The 22,199-nt window shown below is 56.5% G+C and overlaps 2 protein-coding genes across 2 annotated transcripts; both read right to left on the reverse strand.

Annotated features, from left to right (window-relative positions):
• Positions 1-12,281: 12,281 nt before the first annotated feature.
• COPS9 (COP9 signalosome subunit 9) lies at positions 12,282-17,015 on the reverse strand. The gene is made up of 3 exons (XM_042953536.1): positions 16,906-17,015; positions 14,917-14,989; positions 12,282-12,541 (listed from the first exon to the last, which is right to left on the reverse strand). Exons 1-3 carry the CDS (start codon positions 16,966-16,968, stop codon positions 12,504-12,506), a joined length of 174 nt encoding a protein of 57 aa, XP_042809470.1. The 5' UTR covers positions 16,969-17,015; the 3' UTR covers positions 12,282-12,503.
• A 2,849-nt stretch (positions 17,016-19,864) lies between these two features.
• OTOS (otospiralin) lies at positions 19,865-20,927 on the reverse strand. The gene is made up of 3 exons (XM_042951580.1): positions 20,870-20,927; positions 20,729-20,755; positions 19,865-20,049 (listed from the first exon to the last, which is right to left on the reverse strand). Exons 1-3 carry the CDS (start codon positions 20,925-20,927, stop codon positions 19,865-19,867), a joined length of 270 nt encoding a protein of 89 aa, XP_042807514.1.
• Positions 20,928-22,199: the final 1,272 nt, after the last annotated feature.

The raw sequence follows: 22,199 nt of genomic DNA on the forward strand, positions 1-22,199 counted from the left end.
ATTATCTATAATCTCTCTCAGATAGTAGAAGCAGACAGATACTTCCTAACTCACATATGAGGCCAGAATTGCCCTAATACCAAAACCAGATGAAGACATCACAAGAAAAGTCCAGACCAATTTCTCTCACGAACAAAGACACAAAATCCTCAACAAAATATTAGCAAACTGATTCAATAACGTACAAAAATAATTATGCACCATGACCGAGTGGGATTTATCCCAGGTATGGAAGGCTAATTAAACATTTTAAGTCAAATAATATAATCCATCACACAACAGTCTAAAGAATAAAAATCATGTGACCACATTTTTCTACATGATAAAAGCATTTGTCATAATCCAACATCCATTTATGATAAAAACCATCCATAAGTTAGGGATGACAGGAACTTCCTCAACCTGATAGAGAACATCTACAAGAAACTTAGAGCTGACATCATACCTAATGGTGTGTGAAATGTGAAACCTTCACACCTGGATCAGGAGCAAGACAAGGATGTCTCCCCTCAACATTCCTTTTCGAAATCATACTGGAAGTCCTAGCTATTCAATCAAGTGGGAAGAAAAAAGGAAACAGAAGGCATCCTGATTGGGAAGGAAGAAATAAAACTTTGTTCACAGATGACAATCATCTGTAGAAAATCCAAAAGAAACAACAACAAAAACCTCTTGGAACCAATAAGCAGTTACAGCAAGGCTCCAGGATACAAGATTAATATTTAAAAGAAAATCTCTTTCCTACATGCCAGCGTCGGGCTCTGTGGTGACAGCTTGGAACCTGGAGCCTGCTTTGGATTCTGTTTCCCTCTCTCTCTGCCCCTCCCCCTGCTCATGCTCTGTCTCTTTCTCTTTGTCTCAAAAATAAACATAAAAAAAAAAGAAATAAAAACACTGTTTATATTATCACTGCTTAAATTATCACCCCCCAAAATGAAATGCTCAGACATGTCTAACAAAATATGTACAAAATCTATATGAGGAAAACTACAAAATTCTGATGAAAGAAAACAAGGGAGAACTAGACAGAGGGATATTCCATGTTCATGGATAGGAAGACTCACTATTGTCAAGACGTCAGTTTTTTCCAACTTGATCTATAGGTTCACTACAAATCCAATCAAAATCACAGTTAGTTATTTTGTGGATATTAACAAACTGACTCTAAATTTTCTACGGAGAGCTAAAAGACTCAGAGGAGACAACAAAATACCAGAGAAGCAAAATAAAGTTGGAGGACTGATACTACCTGACTTCAAGATTTACTATACAGCAACAGTGATCACGACAAAATAGTCTGATTATTTGATCCTACTTTCAACTGATTTCTCTCAATTGCTGAACAAACTAGATATCCATATGAAAATATAAAATGATCCTTAACTCTGGCCTTTACCATGCATAACTGTTAATTTGAAATGGATCACAGACGTAGAACAATATAATTTCTAGAGAAAAAAAACATAGAAGATCTTCACAAACTTGTAGTAGGCCAAAACTGCAAGACCCCAAAATACTAACTGAATAAAAGAAAGAAAAAAAAAATAGACTCCATCAGAATTGAAAGCTTCTGCTCCTCCAAAAGACACCGTTAAGAAAACGCAAGGGCAAACCACAGGGGGTGGGGAGATATTTTTATCATACATATCTGGCAAAAGACTTGTAGACTTGTATGCAAACTGTACCAAGAATTCTCAGAAATCAGTAATAAGACAATACACAACCTCCAAAAAAGGGGGGCCAAACATTTTGATAGAGCCTGCACCAAAGAAGATATACAAATGGCCAATAAACAAGTAAGATATTCAACACTGTAAGTCGCCATGGAAACAGCAATGAAGACCACAATGTGATACTTACTATGACAGTTCGCTTGAGTAGCTAGAAGGAAAATTCTGATGGTATTAAAGGCTGGAGAACCTGCGGAATCGCTGGAACTTGTTTATTACCCCTGGAGATGCACACTTACACCACCACCTTGGAAAAGCAGTCACCAGATTCTCGTAAAGCCAAACATGCATTTCTGACAGGACCCTGCAATTCTACTCCTAAATATTTAATAAAGAGAAATGGAAACACGTCTGCAAAAGACTTGCACGTAATGCCAATACCAACTGTATTCATAGCGTCTAAAAACCGCACACAATTCAAATGTCTGCCACAGACGCGTGGTTCAAGAACTACGGTATACCCATTCAGTGGCACAGTGAATAGCAAGCAATAAAGAAGAATGAGCTACGATACGCACGTCAGCACGGATGAATCTCCTCATCACCTCAGCAAAATACGCTGGATCCAGGAGCGTGACTGTGTTTGTACGAGATGTGGAATAGCACAGCTTTGCTGTATTTACAGAAAGCAGGTCAGACGTTGCGGGTGGAGGGGTTTGACTCCGAGGAGTAGGAGGGAATGTTTTGGGTTTGGGGATGATGGAAATGTCCTGTATCTCGAATGTGATAGAAGTTACATGCATGCCTACCTTTGCCAAAACATCATCTATACTCCTAAAAGAACTGCATGTAAACTATATAGCAACAAAGTTGCTTAAAAAAGAAATTAACCTCTTGAAGCTTCTTTGTCCGCCTGTGACTAGAGCAAGCTTCTTCTTTAGGTTCTGAATACAGACATCTGGAGCAGGGAGAAATTATAAACCTATTTGTTTTCTTCCTTTTCCCTTAAATTTCCACGTCTCCATAGAGCATAGTTCTAGGATTTAACAAGTTTCTTGCATTTTGCTTCCCGGGGTGAGAGGCTAAAGCGGCCGGACCCAGATGCGGTTGGATGGCCACCTCCCCCATGATCTGGAGTCGAGGGCAATGCCCGTGAACAGCAAGCCCCTCTTGGAGCGGGAGTGTAGGCAGAGGCAAATTCTTTAACTGATAAGGTGCTCCTTCCTGCCACGGTGATTTCCTGCCAGGACAAGCTAGGACGCACACGTGTTCCTGGTCAACAGTCCCTAAGAATGGGGTCAAAACGACTTGGCCTTCCAGAGCAAACCGTGAGGTTGACAGCTCCCTCTCGTTTGGTGGGCGGGGCTCCGAGCTCAGGTCTTACCTCATCTGATTGTTCAATCCTGACAACGGCTCTGCAAAGTAGGTATTACCGTGTTTTTCCTTCTAAAACCCCTGTTATGAACTGAATGATGTCCCCCAGGAGCTCACAAGTGGAAGCCCAACGCCCAGTGTGACTGCCCTGGACACCGGGCCTTTGAGGGTGCAGCTGAGGCCACGTGAGGTCCAGGAGTGGGTCCCCGTCCAGCGGGCCTGGCGTCCTTACAGGAAGAGGAGGAGACACCAGACCTCCACAGGGGTGAGGCCACATGAGGACGCCAGGAGACGGCCATCCGCAGGCCAGGAGGAGCGGTCTCAGCAGAGACCAGCCTGGCAGCACCTCAGCCTGGACTCCCTGCCTCCGGAGCGTGAGAAAACAGATCTCTGTTGTTGGAGCGTCAGCATGTGGTGCTTTGTTGTGGCCGCCAGAGCAGACCAGTACGCTTTTCTCTTCAAAAAATGGCCAAGGAAGACGTGCTATGTACATACGATGGAATACTGTTCGGCCATCGAAAGGAAGGAAATCTTACCATTTGCGGCAACGTGGATGGAACTAGAGGGTATGATGTTGCGTGAAGTAAGTCGGAGAAAGACAAGTATCATATGATCTCACTCATGTGGAATCTCAGAAAGAAAACAGATGACCACAGGGGAAAGGAAGGAAAAAGAAAATAAGGTAAAAACAGAGAGGGGGGCAAACCACAAGAGACCCTTTTTTAAAAATTTTATTTATTTATTTTGAGAGAGAGGGTGCGTGTGCACGCATGGGGAGGGGTAGAGAGAGGGAGAGAGAACCCCAAGCAGGCTTCACGCTGTCAGCACAGAGCCTGATGCAGGGCTTGAACTCACGAACCATGAGATCGTGACCTGAGCCGAAGTCGGACGCTCAACCGACTGAGCCACCCAGGCGCACCTACACAGGCTTAGTTTCCTAAGGCACAGCCGAGCCACTCCCCAAAGTGGCGGGCCTGACACGTACCCCCAGCAGGGGAGTTCCAGAGGAAGCCCCACAGCCCTGAGGACCCCTGACGCATGTGCTATTTTCGACGTTGGCCATTCAAGGAAGTGTGACATCACATCCCATCTCCATCTCTCTGGCTGACGAGGTTGCACATCTTTTCAGGAGCCCACCGGCCGTTCACATAGCTCCATTTGTAAGTGTTCTGTTCCTAGATCTTGCCCACTTTTTCATTAGGTTGTTCATGTTTTTATTGTTGATTTGTAGAAGCTCTTTACATATTTTGAACATGAGTCCTCTGTCAGTTCACGTACTGTAATATTCCTCAGTCTGCAGCTTAATGGCATCTTTTGCCAAGTAGGAATTACTAATTTTTGGAGCTAGTGTCTCTAACCCTCATTTGTGTAGATGGGAAACAGTGGCAGGGAAGCCTTTCCCCAGGTCAGACACCCTACAGGGGAGAACCAACACCCGTGCCTGAGTGTCCTAAGCAAGGACACCTTGCTGTGCTCCTCCAGGGCAAAGCCCTGTCCTCCTGTCCTCCTGTCCTCCGTCCTCCTGGCCTCCTGGCCTCCTGGCCTCGGAGGGCCTGTCTGGGTGAGGGCTTCCGTTTATTCATGCAAATGGCACACTACCTACCCCTCTGGGACGTCCTGGGGACTTAACAATAGAATATAAACGCTGTGCTCAAAGTTGGCTTCCAATGAATGGCGTCTTGTGGGCTTATTAAGATCAGCAACAGGATGCTAAGAAAAACAACACAGCTAACTGTTCCTGACGTTATTTTCACGGCAGGTTTGGTGGCTTTCCTGTCCCAGCAAACGTGCCAGCAGGTTCTCTCAACATTTACTTAACTGCGCTGGGCACGGTTGGGGACAGAAATCTGCCCTCCTAGTGACAGGATAAATTAAGTCGCAGCAAAACAAAATTTAAAGTTGAAAGAGTAAAAAGAAGAAGAAACCAAGCAGGACAAAACCAGTAACACCGTCCAACGCCTGCCAGCTGAAGCGAACCATCCCGGCCCCACACTCGTCCCTTCCTGTGGAACAGCTCGATCTACTGACCCACAAGTGACTTTCTTTTTTTAAATGTTTATTTGAGAGACAGAGCAAGCAGGGGCAGGGTAGGGGCAGAGTGAGAGGGAGTGAGCAGAGGAGGGACAGAGAAAGAGGGAGAGAGAGAGAACAGGTGAGGAGCAGAGAGAGAGGGAGAGCAGGGGAGGGGCAGAGAGAGAAGGAGAGAGAGTGAGCAGGGGAGGGGCAGAGAGAGAGAGAGACAGAGAAGGGGAGGGGCAGAGAGAGATTGAGAGCGAGCAGGGGAGGGGCAGAAAGATCAGGGGAAGGGCAGAGAGAAAGAGAGCAGGGGAGGGGCAGAGAGAGAGAGAGGGAGAGAGAGATAGCAGGGGAGGGGCAGAGAGAGAGAGAGGGAGAGAGAGATAGCAGGGGAGGGGCAGAGAGAGAGAGGGAGAGAGAGAGAGCAGGGGAGGGGCAGACAGAGAGGGAGACACAGAATCCAAAGCAGGCTCAGGCTCCGAGCTGTCAGCACAGAGCCCGACGCGGGGCTTGAACCCACGAACCGTGAGATCATGACCCGAGCCGAAGTCGGACGCTTATCTGACTGGGCCTCCCCGGGGCCCCTAAACACGTTTAAATGTTTGCCCCTGTAGTGAGTGATGTCCTGTTGCCTTAACCGACGTTTTACCAACTTCTCGAGATTTTGGGTACTTTTCAGTATTTACTGTCGCCGCCGGTCCTTCGGGGGACTGTCTCTTCGGTATCCCGTGCCCATCGTTTTCGAACGCCTGGAGCACTCGGGCCATTTTGTGCAAGTGCTCGCGCTGGCGAATACGGACCCTTCAGGCCTTCGTCTGTGACCCTGCGGCTCCTGTGATTCCTTCCAAATTCACCGCTTGTCCCCAGGCCTCCCCAGGCCTCGTTGTGATCTCTGGGGAGAGGGGACGCAGGCCTAGAGCGAGGACCAGGGTGTGGCCCTCCCGGGTGCACAAACCCTCGTGCCGGAGAAGCCCGGGACTCGCGGGCACTCGGGGTGGGGGGGGGGGGGCGGGGGGGGGGGGAGCCGAGGGCAGCGGACGCAGCGCTCCCGTGACCCGCTCGCACGGCGCTGGCCCAGCCACGCGTGCAGGGGGCCGTTCCGGGGGTAACGCGAGCTCGCTCCCCGACTCCTCTCAGCGCCCCCCTTCACGGGCCCAGCCCCCCGGGGATTTCCGTCGTCCCGGGACCACCAGGGCGGAAGCAGCTCCAGGGACCCCGGTAACCACCACCCTGTCTGCCCCTCTCTGCCTCCCCCTCCCGGTTCCCTGTCCCCTGGGGGCCGTGCCCCCTGCAAGTGGCTGCCACTTGTCCCTCCTGTCCAAGGCCTGATCTCCTCTGTCGCGCATCTCACACGCGGCCGGAGCGGCCCCACCGACATCCGCGTCCACGGGACCTTGCAGCTCAGCTCTGGGGCCCCACTGACTGTGGGGTCTGTCTTCTCTCCGTGCAGCCTCCGGGCCACGACCTGTCACCCAGGTGGGGAGGGGGGTGGGCAACAGGGAGGGCCGCCGCACGGCCTGCTCCCCCAGAGAGGAGGGGGGAGCTCCCCGCAAAGCACGGCATACGCCCCGGCTCCAGGGATACAGGGCCTATAGTCTCGCCAGGGCCTCTAGAGGCTTCGGCCCTGTCTCCAGGCAGGGTCGGTGTGGCCCGGACGTTGCTGGGGGTGAGGGGCCTGTCTGGTGCGGGTGAGGTCTGGCCTGTCCCACCTCCAGGGGCTCTGGGTCGGGGGGGGGGGGGGTGGGGGGGGTGGGGGGGGGGGGGGGGGGGGGGTCTCCCAGGGCACACCTGTCTGCCGGGTGTGACTTGAGGACGGACAGGAATCCAGGTCCCGCGGCGCCAGGTGCCAGCCTTTCCCCCCACCCCGTGTGGCGTTCATGGAGGTCCTGCCCCTGCCCACCCCCCCCCCCCAGGCCAACCCGGCCGTGCGCAGCTGTGCCCCTACCCCGAGGGGCGCTCAAAGCCCACGAGGTGCCGCGGTGAGCGCACTGGGCGCAGACCCTTTCCAGGCTGCGTTCATTCCTCCTCCAGCAGGACCCAGCCTACTTCCAAAGCCCCGTGCGTTGATCAAATACCCTTGTTTATTTAGGTTTACTATTTCTTTCACTTGAGTGTAGTCGGCACACGACGTCACGTCACTCTCAGGTGTACGACGCGGTGACCGGACGGCGTGGGCAGGACGCCGTGCTCCCACGAGCGTAGCTCCCGGCTGTCACCGCGCGACGCTCCTCCAGCGCCACCGGCTGCGGTCCCCGCGCTGGGCCTCCCGCACCGGGACTCCTTCGCCCCGTAACCGTAACCGGAAGCCTGGCCCTCCCTCCCCCCTGCGCCCATCTCTCCAGCCCCGCCCCTCCCCTCTGGCAACCACCAGCGCGTTCTCTGCATTTATGGGTCTCTTCCTGTTTTGCTCCTTTGTTGTTTAGGTTCCACGTACACGTACACGTGAATCACATGGTGTTTTTCTGTCTCGGACTTATCTCACTCAGCATAGTGCACACTAGGCCCGCCCGTGTTGTCACAAATGACGAGGTCTCATCCTTTTCAAGGCCGAGTGATATTCCATCACACATGCGCACACGCACCTTTTTTATCCATGCATCTACCGGCGAACAGCTGGGCGGCTTCCACATCTTGACTATTGCAAATAATGCTGTAATAAGCATGGGGATGCCTGCATCATCTCTAATGAGTGTTTTCATTTTCTTTGGGTAAATACCCACCAGTGGAATTACTGGATCATTTCTCACAGAACTAGAACTAATATCACTAAACTTTGCATGAAACCACAAAACCCTCCAAAGAGCCAAAGCAATCTTGAAAAGCAAGAACAAAGCTGGAGGTATCACAGCCCCAGATTTCGGGGTGAACTGCAAAGCTACAGTCACCTACACGGTATGGTGCTGGCACAAAAGCAGACCCAGAGACCAGTGGAACAGAAGAGATACAGCCCAGAAATAAACCCTTGTTTATATGGTCAGTGAATCTCTGACAAAGGAGGAAAGGATATGCAATGAGATAAAGACAGTCTCGTCAACCAATGGTGTTGGGAAAACTGGACAGCAACATGCCAAAGAATGAAACTGGACCGCTTTCTTTCATTACTCCCAAAAATAAATCCAAAGTGGATTAAAGACCTGAATTGAGACCCGAAACCAAACACCTCCTAGAAGGGAGCACAGGCAGTGATTTCTCCATCAGACCCAGCAACTCTTTTTCTAGATATGTCTCCTGAGGCAGAGGGAGTAAAAGTGAAAATAAACTACCGGGACTACCTCGAAAAAAAAAAGCGTTTGCACAGTGGAGGACACTATCCACAAATTGAAAAGGGCGAACTACTGAATGGGGGAGGCTCTGCAAACGACACATCCGACGAGGGATTAACATCCAAAATATGTAAAGAACTCGTGCGACTCAACACCAGAAATCCCAACAAGGTGACTGAAGAATGCACACACATTTGTCCCAAGAAGATGCTCAGATGGCCGAGAGACACGTGAAAAGTGTGTCTCGGCATCACTCGTCACCAGGGAAACGTAAATCAAAACCACGATGAGATGCCACCTCCCACCCTTCAGAATGGCTAGACTCAAAAAGACGAGAAACGACGGGCGCCGGGTGCCGGCGAGGACGTCAACGGGGAGCCTCGCGCACGGCTGCTGGGGATGCGAACTGGTGCAGCCACCGTGGAAAACAGATGCCATTTGTTTACATTTAACAGACATTTATTGAGCACCTACTGTGTGGCAGACACTCGGCTTGATTACAGGGACAAAGGGACAAGCTGTCCCTCTAGTGCGTGGTCACCCTGCAGGTCAGGTGACTTGCCCCCCCACCCCATTATCATCCTTGACCGCAGGGCACCTGCCATCCCATGGAGCCTCTCCAGAATTACACAGCGGTGACAAAAGCCATCAGAGCCACACTTAGTTTATTTTCAGACTCGTCAGGGGTGACGATAATTCACACAGCACAGGCACCCACGGCTGACGCCCCCTGCTGGCCTGTGCTGGAGGGGGACGTGTGAGGACCCTGTGGAGGTGCCCGTGGAGAAGCTGTGGCCTCTCCTTGTGCCTCCCCCCGGGGGAGGGGCACGGAGGAGGCAGAGGGTGTGGGGGATCCAGTGGTCTTCGCCCTTGGCCGAGGCCTCACTTCCAGGACTCCTGGGGTCCTGAGAGGCCGGATGCTCAGGGCCTATCTTAGCTTCTTGGGCAACAGAGGGCCTTTCAGCCGAGCACCCCAACTCAGCACTTTCTCATTCTGGCCTTGGGCAGAATTCACAGCAGCGAGAGTTCCAAGATCACTAACGTTGCTTTTTAAAAAGTGTGACTTGTTTGGCGGCACGCCTGGCCCAGCCGCTTGGCGTTTGTGCGAGAATTCGGAGTCCCGACAAGGGCCACCAGCCGGTCCCTGCTCTGAGCGACGGCCAGGGTGAAGGCCGGCGTGAGGCCAGAAGGCAGATGCCGAGGGCAGGGAAGGGAAGGGGCTCCTTCAGAGGCCCTGACAGAAGTGCTCAAGCAGCTGAGCAGTCGGACAGTTTTGCTCTACAACTGCCTCCCGGCCCCACGTCCTCGTGGCCGGTCACAGGGTATGGACACTTGTTCTCACGTCCAAGAAGTGGGGAGCTCAGGATCGCAGGGTCCCCAGAGAGGCCACGTTAGCAGAGCATTCTCCCAAGAGCCCACCATGGCCACCAAGGTGGGCATCCCTTGGACGCCTTCCCCTCGTAGGAAGGTGCTCCCCCCACCCCAGGGGGTCAGCAGGGGCGCTGCCACCTCCTTTCGCAGTGGAAGCCCGGCTGCCACCGACAGGCCAGGGGGGCAGGATGGATGGAGGGTCAATCAGAGGCCTTCTCGGGGACACAACCCCAGAAGGGTGACGGTGGGACAGGTGGCACCGGCCCGTCAGAGCCGTGTCTCCCCGTGGCCAGAGCAGCTGGAGGGCAGAGGAAGGCGGGAGGTGGCCTAGCCCGGGGTCCCCGAGCCCGGGGTCCCCGAGCCCGGGGCCAGCTGTCCTCAGCTCACCCGCCCTTCCAGCCGGTAAAGCCCTGCTTCTGCTCTCACGGGCTCCAGTGAGGCGTCCTGCTCCCCTCAGGAGTCTTGCCCAAGCTCGCAGAAGTCTCCCTCGCCCCCCGCCGGTTCTCCCAGCGGCTGTACCGCTGAGCTGTGCGCGCCCTCCACGCTCCACGACTTCCTGGCAGCTGGGCCTGTGATCAACCGTGTGGCCACACAGTGGGCTTTCTAAACGTGGCAGAGATGGTCACCGGCAATAAAAACGTATGAGTGACGATGGCAAGAGTGTGGCCGGAGGAGTCAGCACAAGTACACAAATGAGCAGAAGGTGCGGTCTGCCTCCTACGGTATTTCCTGCTCCCCCCGGGGGCGGCCAAGGTGCAGGAGAGGAGGGAGGAAAAAGGTGGGAGAGCTGTCTCTTGGCCTCATGGTGCGAGGGAGGCCGCGAAGATTCTGTGAAGGGAAAGGGTGGTCTACAGCTTAAACGCTTAAGCAGGCCTAACAGTGCAACACACACACACACGGGGATCACCGTTCACAGCGCTGCTTGGACTAGACCAGCCTCATGGGGTCCCCGGAGCCCGCGGTGGGGGCCACCCCCTCCTGCTGAAGAGCAGAGACCCAAGAACCAGGAGGCGCCTCAGGGACCAGGGGCCTCATCTGCCACGAAGAACGGAGGCCTAAGAGAAACGGGTTGGCTGGGCAGGGCGACGGCTCCCCGGCGACCTGCGACCCAGGGGTCAACGTGGGGCCGCCGCGATCCGAGTGGCAGCCCCGACCGGATGCGGGACAAGCCTGGCGGGACTCTCGTCAACCTCAACGGAGGAGGCCGCAGGGGAACCACCTGATCACGAAAAAATTCACCCGCACACCTGGTTGTTCCCCACAGAACCCGCTCGGGACACGGTAAAAACTGCTCATAGTTAAGCGGAGAGCACGGCTCGGGGAAACCGCTCTGGAAGCACGGCCTGCGGCCCGCCCGCCGGGGGGGCGGGGGGGAAGCTTGTCGTTGAGTCACTGACACAGAGACGGCCCCTTCCTCTGAAGCAGACCGCGTCTGTCCCTTCTCTTCAGGGACATTGGGCTGTGACCCCGCCCCCCTTTCGGCCCGTGGAGCCTGCTGGGCGACTGGGCTGCAGCGCCCTCCCAGGGCAGGAGCACGAAGGGAAAGCCGCACGGCATTCCCGAGGAAACCTCCCCCCCCCCCCCCAAGAAATCCTCCCCCCCAGGAAGCCTCCTCCCCCCCCCCCAGGAAACCTCCCCCGCCCCCCCCCCCTCCCCCCCGAGAAAACCTCCTCCCGAGGAAACCTCCTCCGGAGAAAACTTCCCCCCCCCCCCCCCCCCCCCCCGAGAAAACCTCCTCCCGAGAAAACCTCCCCCCCCCCCCAGGAAACCTCCTCCCGAGGAAACCTCCGCCCCCAGAAAACCTCCCCCCCCAAGAAATCCTCCCCCCCAGGAAGCCCCCCCCGCCCCCCCCACCAAGGAAACCTCCTCTGGCTCGGAACACGTGTCTTCGGTGGAAACGTCACCCACCAACAGGCCTCGGGTAACGCCGCTCGGCGCCCTCTCCGGGGGGAGGTCGGCAGGCGCCCCGCCTCGCCACTGCTTAGTCCCGCGGCCTGGGCGCCTCCCCGTCAAGGAGACAGTCCTCGCTGGAACAGGAGTCTTGACTTTCACAGCCGCGATCTGTGGCGAGCTGACCCGGGGAGAAAGTTAAAAACCCTCTTCTGCCCCTCGGGTGTCACGGTCCCTCAAAACGGACAGACGGACGCATGTCTCGCGTAGAAGGCAGCTCCTCCGGGGGCCGTCATCCACTCGTCCCGAACCCGGAGCCTCGGGTCTGGGGACGGCGGCAGCTCTGGTGCCAAGGCGGGGGCAGGAGGCCCCGTGGCGGGGGGAGGGGGGGGGGATGTGCCAGGCACCCCCCGCGGGGCGGGGGCGGGACGAGGAAGGTCTCCGCGCGCTGTCGGGGGGGGGGGGGGGGGGGGGGGGGGGCCGGGCGCGCCCCGCACCGCGTACCCTTCCGCCACGGATGCCACCGGGCAGGCTGGGAGCCATCACGCCCACCCGCTCCCGCGAAGGGTGTCTAAGCGGACGAGCGTGTTTCAGTCGGCTTGCCGACACACACCTGCGCCCACACGCGCGCTCGCAGAGACTTTTGGGGATTGTAACATTCGCTGGAAACTGCAAGAACGAAAACGACCCTGCAAACGACGGCAGCTCTTTTTTTTAATTGAAGGGCAAAAGTCGGTCACATTTAGAGATCAGCGGGCCTCACGCGGATGGTTAAAACCACCCTCTTTCTTGGTCAACCGTCTCCTAATTTCACGAAACGTCCACCCGTTCCTTCGAACCACCTGAAACTGTCCTCTGAGCAGATCGGCCACACCCCTAGGTGACGCGGGCATGACCACACGCACTGCCGGAGGGCGTCTCACTGGATATCATCGTCATCAAAGAGATCTTCAAAATCTATATAAACGAACAAAACCACGCATTAATGGGGCACATGAGGCAAACAACTGAGAAAACACCTTCACGATGAATTACACAGACATTCGAAACAGGGAGAAAACAGTACACGATCAAAGGGACCCCACGACCGACTCCATTTTATCCCAAGGTCAGACAGTCCCAGGGGACACAGGAGTCTAGAACGCATCTCTAATCCCCTGTGTCGGTGACAATCAAGAAAGCGCACACAGGCGGAGGCGAGGTGCTGCAGCTGGAAGGCTGCCAGAAGACCCCACCGCGAGGGGAACAGAGGGCAGGCGGGAGGAAGGCGCCGGAAGCACTGAGCCACGCTAGAGTGGTTGTCTCTAAGGGAGTCTGCAGACACTGTCTGAGCCCTTCCTACTGGAAGAAGCGCTACAAACTCCCAGCGCCCTACCTGCTGCGATGGGCGGTCATCGTCTACGTGTCTATGCGTTTCCTAAACCCGCTACCAGGGGCACACCTTGCTGTCATGTTGGGGAAAGGGTATCAAAGAGCCCCGTGTAGTACTGGCCGTTCAAAACGGTGCAGGATAAACAGTGAGCTACAAAGAGGGCAGTGGAAAGCCCCAGTCACGTCTCCGCACATCCAGGCTGTCACAGGCTGTCATGGGGAAGGTGCTGTCCCAGAGACCTCCTGCCCGGCTGTGTCCCCACCGCACCGTGAGGGGTCCCACACCTGGGCTGGCCTGTGGCCTACGGCTCCGAGCACTCTGTCCCCAGCCCCCAGCCCTAGCTAACTCGTCACACCCTCCAACCTCTGCTGGGGTGTCACCCCCCCCAATAAACCGCCCTCTGATGTGCTCCCAGAAACAATGCCACCCGCCTCTGGCTCTCGTCACGACCGCCCCTACGTGCCGTCTTGTCTAACACTCCCCTACTTTGCAACACAGTGGGTGAAGAGGGCAAGCCTTGTTCGTGGTCTGAACCCCAGAGCCCAGGCGGCAAGAGGACAGAGCCTCTGCTTGAGCAGCGAGAAGCACTCAGAAGAAACCCCATCCAAACGCTCACGGCGTCCTCGCAGTAACACTTGGGACCGCCACAACCCGACGGGCGGTGTGCACCTCGCAAGCTGGCGGGGGCAGGCTGACGCAGCGTGGAGCTCTTCTGTGCTCCTTCCCTTTCTAACCCTGGCCCAGAGGGAGGAGGCCACACTGCTCATGCCGCTCCGTGCTCCCCGCGGCAGAGCAGCCCAGGTCCCTCCCAGATACTTCCTTGGCAGAATTAAAGCGCTATTTTTAGAAACCACATGAACTTGAACACAGCCAACTGTCTGTAAACCCACAAGACGTGTGGGACCTTGAAGGAGATCACCACATGTGGGAGCAGGTCGGGTGGTGTCAGGGATCACCCCACCCTGCTTGGGGTAAGGGCCCCCGAGATCACCCCACGTGAGCGAGGGCTTTCACATGGCACTCTGGAAAGCGTAGAGAAACGGGGTCCAGTCCTCACGGCTGGGGGAAGCCCAGATGCTGCCTCGGGAGCAGCCCAACTCCCCGGGAACACTGGCTTCTCTTTTCAGACAACTTGCTAACAAGATGCCAGATAAACTACCACGGCCTCAGACTCCGAGGAGGGGGTGGGGGTAGGGGTAGGGGTGAGGGAGCGGGGTTGGTACATCAAACCAGTGTGGCCAGATCGCATCCCAGCTGCCACTAACTAGCGACAGAAGGTCTTTGGAGCAGCGGGCGCCCAGATGAAAGAAAGGTGACAAGGAGAGAAAATCGCACTTAACCCTCCGAGGAAGATCCCTCTCGTGTTTCCGTTTACGATTCAAACCCTTAGTGTGAATTAGTACATTCTGTAGGAACAGGGCCTTGGGAAGTCGGAACACAGAGAAATGCCCCCGTGACACGCAGGAAGGTGTCACATCAACTGTTTCCACCACGCTTACCACCCATGTGCCTGGTAACTAGCGCTAAAGCTCTTAAATACTAGTGAGTCCTGCCCTCAGAGACAAGGGAGGGGACAGCCGGTGTCACTGTGCTAAGGGAGTCGACCAACCAGAGCCCAGGGACACAGGAAAGGAAAGGAAAGCAGCTGTCAGGATGCAGCAGAGATGAGAAGGCAGGATGGGGCTCCCACACCCGTGTCCGAAATGTGGCTGCAGCTCAAGTTCAACTACTGGAGTGCAAGTAGGCAATTTTACGCTACTTGTCCTCCCGAAGAACAAGGCTGACGGCCAGCGCTGACAGCCGTGCTGTCACCTCCTACGCACCGCGCCGCGTCTGAGAACCGCACACAGCTGGCTTCCCTGTCCTCTGACCCCAAGCACTCTCGTCACAAAGCACCCCACTTACAACACACAGAGAGACATTCGATTAGACCCGGGACCCCCGATCCCGGCGTCCTTACCGTTAAAAAAGTCGGCATGAACTGCCTTTTCATTGGCTGCCAAATCCATCAGGAGCCCGGTGCTGCCTCCGGCCTGGGAAAGGAAAGGTGAGAATATGTCAGTGCTGTTTTTCGAGAGAAGCCACGCCCCTCCAGGGCAGGGGAAGGTGAGGGAGGGAAAGGTGCCCAGGTGGGAGTCAAAATTTAGTTCCAGGCAAAGGAAGTGGGTGGGAGGGGCAGCATTCCGAGGAATCATCTTGAAGGTCTCCTTGATTCCTCTTACTGTTGAAACAGAATCCTGCTGTCCCCGGAACACCACCACGTCTCTGTAGGCCTGGAGTAGAGGTTCTAATTCCCTATATGATGTTGCCACAGAGGCCGGGCCCCAAACGTGCAAAACTGCGCCTGACGAGTTCTCTGCTCCGGACTGCCCCCTGCTTCTTCTGGGAATTAAACTGCTTCCCTTGGGAAAGTGACCTGCTGACCAGGGGCTCTGTGGGGTGCGGTCACAGGACCTCCCACCGCCACAACTTCGGGGGCAGGAAAATCGTGCCACAGCCAAAGTGGGGCAGTCTGATGCCCTCAGGATTCAGGGTGTCTGTGAGAGTCACACAGTGAGGGCAGAGCACAGGCCCCCGCCCACCGGTCCCCGCTGCTACCCCCGCATTCCCAGGCTGTCTGCTCTACCTTCTCCAGGCTCCCTGGAGCTGAGTGTCTCCCACCTTCCTCTTCGTGGCTGTTGTCAGTAACCCAAACCCGGGAGAAAAGCCCAAGATGCTCTCCTCTCTCCTCAACCTCCCTCCCCCTTCCCCATGGCCAAGTAAGCCCTGCAGATTCCACAATGACAGACTCTGCTGAGTGAGTCCCGACTCCCACCTACAGGTGTTGCCTTCCTTCAGACCCTCCTCAAGGCTTCCGTTCGCAGCTTTCCACTCTCCCACCTCCAAACCCAATCCCCAAACTCTCCAGAGTGACCTGCTAGGAAGCAGACTGGAGCAAAGCCCTCAAGTGAGTCCACACTGCCTAGGGAAATGCCTTTCACAAAGGACTGAGAAGCTGGGGTTCGGTGGCAGTGCTTCAAGGGTGGGGTGCAGCCAGCCCACCCGACCCGGCACAGCTACAAGCCACTTGGTGACCCAGCCCCGCCCCCTTTTCCAGCTGCAATCTCTCCCGGAGTTCGGGCACCTTACAGCCTGCTGGACTCGGCTCCTGCCAGGACTTCCTCTTCCACCACGACTAGTTAGCAAACACTATGCTTTCAGCATTCGCCCACAGTCAGCTGCTCTCCTAAACCCGAGCCGGGCCACCCCAAAGCCGGGAGGGCGCCTCCATCAGGGCACTCGCGACTCTGTTCCACTTAGCGTCTGCAATCAGCTTCGGTCATGCCCCTATTTCAGGGAGCACGGACGCAGGGTCTGTCCCCCTAAGCTTTGAGAAAGGGGAAATGAGGCCCAGACATCGATGGGGCGGACCTGACACTTCGAGCTGGGCCGCGGCGCTACCAGCTCACCAACACCGCCATCAGCCGAGATCACCCCGTGGCCAGGACGCAGTGAGACGAAAACGCAAGACCCCTTCGTAACCGGCACGACTGCAGGAGAACAGGGTCACCGTGCAACACACACATGCCAAGCGCCCATTCCCCCGGCTCCCTAGGCCGACGGCCGCGTCTTTCCCGACGACGGCTTCCCAGCCTGGCTCCAGTCGTGCCTCCTGCCGGACAACACGGACCCACGGCCGGGGACCCACCCTCACACCCGGCCAGCACGCAACCCGGCGCAAAGCCCCGAGCACAGGCCCGAACTCCGGCCTGTCGTCCGTAGCGCTCGCCGGGCCCGAGGAGCCGCAGGCCGGCTGCCAGCCGCGCGGGCTGGAGGACGCCACGGCCCAGGGCAGCGCCCGCCCGCCGCCCGCTGGCTCCCGGGGCGCCCGCTCGGACGGGGGTGGGGCCCGCGCAGGCCGCCGTCCCCGCCGCCCGCCCCGGCCCCCTGCCCGCGGCCGCCCCCTCACCTCGTCCAGGTCCACGTAGGGCCCGGCGCCCTCGGGGAACATCTCGTCCACCGCCGGCTTCATCTCGCCTGCGGCGTCTCCCGCGTCCCCGGCTCACTTCCGGCCCGCCTGACGCCTCTTCCGGTAAGCGCCGGCCGCGGTGCGTCTAGACGCCGGAGGACCGCCGACTCTATGGTCTCCCGCAGGCCCGTCGGCGCAGAGGGAAGCTGAGCGCACGGAAGGCTCGGCCCACGGAGCCTGGCACAGAGCGGTGCCCAAGAGATGCCCGTTAAAGAATGTGCGTGTTCAGAAAGAGACGGGCGGTTGCCAGAGGGGCGGGGTGAGGGGTGGGCGACAATGGGGAGGGGACCAGGAGAGACACACTCGCAGCCCCCAGGTGCAGGTGTGCGGAATGGAAAGTCCAGCCTGGGGGCGCAGCCAACGACACCGTAATAACATTGCATGGGGACAGAGTGTGTACAGTTGTCGAATCACTATGTTGTACACCTGAAACGAATAATATTGTACATCAACTATACCTTAGAATGAAAGAATGTGAATGGTCAATGCAGTGAAGAGGCAACCCACCGGATGGGAGCAAGTATTTACAAGTTACATACACATATATGTACGTATGTACACATACATACACATGTACACATATGGTAAGGGATTAGTATCCAGTATATATAAAGAACCCACAAAACTCAACATCAACAAATCCCAATTCAAAATGGGCAAAAAGGGGCGCCTGGGTGGCGCAGTCGGTTAAGCGTCCGACTTCAGCCAGGTCACGATCTCGCGGTCCGTGAGTTCGAGCCCCGCGTCGGGCTCTGGGCTGATGGCTCGGAGCCTGGAGCCTGTTTCCGATTCTGTGTCTCCCTCTCTCTCTCTGCCCCTCCCCCGTTCATGCTCTGTCTCTCTCTGTCCCAAAAATAAATAAAAAACGTTGAAAAAAAAAATTTTTCAAAATGGGCAAATGACTTGAATATACCTTTCTGTGAAGTAGATGTTCAAATGACCAGTAAGCACATGAAAAGATGCTCAACACCATTAAGCATTAGGGAGATGCAAATCAAACCACAGTGAGCTACCACCTCACGCTTATTGGAACAAACACTATTTAAAAACCCAGAAAATAACAAGTGCTGGAGAAGACGAGGGGAAATAGGAACACCTGTGCACTGCTGGCAGGGAAGGGAAATTGTGCAGCTGTCACGGAAAACAGTGTGGGGGAGCCTCAAAAATTAAACATAGAAATGCCATATGATCCAGCAGTCCTGCTCTGGGTGTATCCCCAAAGGAAGTGAAAGCAAGGTCTTCATGAGATATTTGCACACCCATGTTCACAGCAATTCACAATAGCTAAGTGTAGAAGCATCTCAGGTCTTCATTAATAGAAGAATGGCTGAGCAAGATGTATTCTGTACATACATAAGATGGAATACTATTTAGCCATAAAAGGGAAGGAAATTCTGACACCTGCTACAACATGGATGAAGCTTGAGGACATTATGATCAGTGAAAGGAGATGTCATACAAATTCTGTATGATTCTACTTACGGAAGGTCCTTACAATAGTCGGATTCACAGAGATGGAGACCAGAAGGGTGGGCACTGGGGGCTGGTGGAGGGGCTGGGCAGTGTCTAATGGGGACAGAGGTTCAGTTGGAGAAGACGGGAAAGTTCTGGAGATGGATGGCGCTGATGGTTGCACAACAATGTGAATGTGCTTAAAGATAGTTACAGTAGTAAAAAAAAAAGATAGTTACAGTAGTAAATTTTACGATATGTGTATTTTATCATCATTTTTTAAAGCATGTGAATGAGAGAAGGGGGTAGGAGGGAAGCGGCAGGAAGGGGAATGGTGGATGGGAGGAGGGCATAAGATATCAGAGCTAGACTTTGGAAGCAGGTAGGCTTGGGGGCTAGTCTGCAAGAGAAGTGGAGGAGGGGAAGGGTGGGGCAGGGAGACAGGGAATGAGCCTGAGGGGGCTCATTCCCTCAGGGAATGAGGGGGACTGTGGCCTGAGTAGGCAGCGTGGGGCCCAGGGAGAGGTGCGGAGAGACCGGGAGTATGGTTGAGCCTCAGAAATCACCGTGAACACAAATCACTCTGAAGCACCCCAGCAAAAGACAAAGGAAGCCACTACTCCATGGTCAGCAACAGGCTTCTCTTCCGAGTAGTTTCAAAACATGGGAGTCCCTATTCCCATAGAGGAGTAAGATCTCCCAGGCACTCCTGGCCTTTCTCCACCTCTGACTTCTGGAACTACCTTGTGGAACTATGACAATTACACTGTTTGCACATCTTGGCTATTGTGAGTAGTGCTGCACTGAGCCTAGGAGAGCAGATTGCTCTGGAGGACCGCTTCCCCCCTGCATTCCGGGGGACCTGCAGCCCCTCCCAGGGACACTGTCGCCCTTGCACTCCAGGGGACCCCTTCCCTCCTGCACTTCCCCCCTGCACTCCAGAGGACGACTTCCCCCCTGCACTCCAGGGGACTTGCAGCACCTCTGAGGGACACTGTCCTCGCTGCACCCCAGGGACCCACAGCCCCTCCCAGGGACACTGACCCCCCTGCACTCCAGGGGACCTGCAGCCCCTCCCAGGGACACAGTCCTCCCTGCACTTCGGGGACCCACAGCCCCTCCCAGGGACACTGACCCCCCCTGCACTCCAGGGGACCTGCAGCCCCTTCCAGGGACACAGTCCTCCCTGCACTTCGGGGACCCGCAGTCCCTCCCAGGGACACTGTCCCCCCTGCACTCCAGGGACCCACAGCCCCTCCAAGGGCGTGTGACTTCAGCTATTAGGTGACAAGTACAGCAAAGCCCCGAGTCAGAGCCATGGTTCGCTTATTGAATAAGACAGTAAATGTGGCCTGACTGGAGCTGTTTCTTGAAAGAAAACCACCAGCGTTTGTGTGACTCAGGTGAGGAATTTATTGAGCTTGCGGCCAGGGATCCAGGCTGGTGCTCAGTCCTGCTGATAGGGGACGTGGAACCCCAGGGTGGTCCCCAGGGGGAAGTGAGCGAAGAAGGTGCGGGCCAGGTCCTCCAACTGGGGGTAGGCTCCCAGGGTCTGGAAGTACTGCACATAGTTCCAGAAGTCAGAGGTGGAGAAAGGCCAGTAGGGCATGGCCGGTGGCTCAGCATAGGGGTCTGAAAGACACAACCACCTGCCTCAGGGGCTGTCCCCGCTTGTCCTGCCCCGAGGCCGCCCCTCCACGATGCCTTAGGGCAGGTGGCCGGGGCCAGCAGCCCCATGCAGTGAGGGGAGCCTCCCAGCTGGACGCCAGGCCCCGGGCTATCCCTGATCCTCTGTGGCAGCATCCCGGAGCCTTGCCATCTGGACAATGACCTGGGTTCTGCCTCTCGGGACTCATGGTCTGAGGGGACAGCTCAGGGGGAGGAGAAGAGGGAAAAGGAGGACAAGGAGGGAGGGGGCGGGAAATCTGGCCCCTGTTCTGGAGACGCTGAGGATGGGGGAGCATCCCGGTGGGATTTCAGACGAGGCCACAGCCCCCAGCCCTGGAATCCAGATGCCGCTGCCCTGGGGTCGGACTCGGTGGGAGGGCCCAGGGGTGAATCCGGTCCGAGGGCGAGAACGTGAAGCCTCGGGGGTTCAGAGGGTCTCTCCTGCCCTGTGCAGCCCCAGGTGGCTGGAAGGCAGGGCCCAGGGAAGAGACTCAGTCCCTCTGCTTGCACAGCTTGGCCTTCAGCTGACCCAGGCTCCTGCTTCCTTCGTTGGGGATAAGAAGCCAGCTCCCACCCAGCTCCCTCTTCTGACCCCACCCCACCCAAACACACACCAGAAAAGGCCAGGAGGACAATACAATACCTCCCTCCTCCAGCACTGGCTTGGCTCCTGCAGAGGAAGAGAGAGCAGTCACCCTGGAGAACCCCCGAGGGTAGGACCCCACCGCACATGAGCTGCCCAAGCGGCCAGGGGGATGGCACGAGGGACAGAACCGCCACTCACCCGCCAGAGGTCCCAGCAGGAGGCAGAGGGCCACCCCTTGCACCAAGCAGGCCTTCATCTTCCCCAGGTGCATCTTCCACCAACCGATGGAGCTCCGGTCCCCCTGCAGCGCGAGGACCCCAGAGGGTGAGACCCGCCGCCCATGAGGGCCCCGGCTTCCTCCCAGCACCCCTGCACCGGGCAGCTCCCTGGAAAACATCTCTGGAAAAAGGACAAGCTCTGAGTGTTTTCACAGCAATTTCAGTCTCGGTGGCTTCAGACGGTGGTCCCGAGGCTGAGCCCACCACCCCTCCCCGCCCCCGTGGCCGGCGGCGACCCCGCACCTGCCCCCCGCAGAAGTTACTGGGCTCCTGTTGTTCAGCCTCAGCCGGAACGGGGACAGGAGTCTGCCGCCAGCACGCAGGCCCCTCTTTATAAAAGGCCAGAGACAAGGAGGCAGACGTCACCTACGTGAGCTGTCAAACCGAATATTTCATCCCTGGCCAGAGCACTGAGGGCTCCTGTGACCTTGTTGGCAGCGGGACCTCGAGAGTCCACTCGTGGGAACCTGATCCAAGGATCAGATCCGGAGAAAAACATCTCTGCACAGGCACTGCTAGGATCTCCAGGACTGAATTCAACACCAGTACTCAGACGCGATTTCCTCTCCACCGGATAGAAGGACGTTCTGAGTCTGACACTGAGGCTGAGGTCCCCCCTTACAGGAACAAGGTCATCACAGAGCGGCCCCTGGGGGGACAGGCAGGCAGGCAGGCAGGACGGGACCCTCGGGGAGCCAGGAGCAGCCTCAGCTCAGCACCCCCCACCCCCGCCGACGGGACATGTTGAGCACAGTCCGTACAGGAAGTGTGGGCATCCAGCCCCGCTTCGCATCTGCAGACTAGAGCCTTCCGGCTCACGCACGACGATTAAGTCTATTGTCCGGAAGGCAGCTGTCTGGCCCCAGGGACACCATGGACGACTCCTACGGTCTCCAGACCACTCTGATTACCCCTCAGGGCTGCTCCTCAAGACTGCGGCCGTGCCTCGTGGCCCTGCCCACGGGGTCCCATCGCCCACTGAATCCACACAGCTGGGGACACAGCATGTGGTCTGGCTGGTGGCGAGTGGCAGAGAGCAGGTCTTCCGTGATGGATCCAGCCAACACACACCTGGTCTCCCCAAGTCTTTGGGCGCCTGCCCGGACCCGGGACCAGCCTCCTGCACGGGCCGTCTTTGCACAAACGGCTAGAACCGCTCCCGGTCTCCTGCGAATCCAGAGGATCCTCTGCCAAGTGGGCCCAGGCCAGCACTTCCGTCGTCTGTACCCTGATCTACCCCATCTATGTTC

Source organism: Panthera leo, chromosome C1 (assembly GCF_018350215.1).
Source record: "Panthera leo isolate Ple1 chromosome C1, P.leo_Ple1_pat1.1, whole genome shotgun sequence".
Taxonomy (NCBI): domain Eukaryota; kingdom Metazoa; phylum Chordata; class Mammalia; order Carnivora; family Felidae; genus Panthera; species Panthera leo.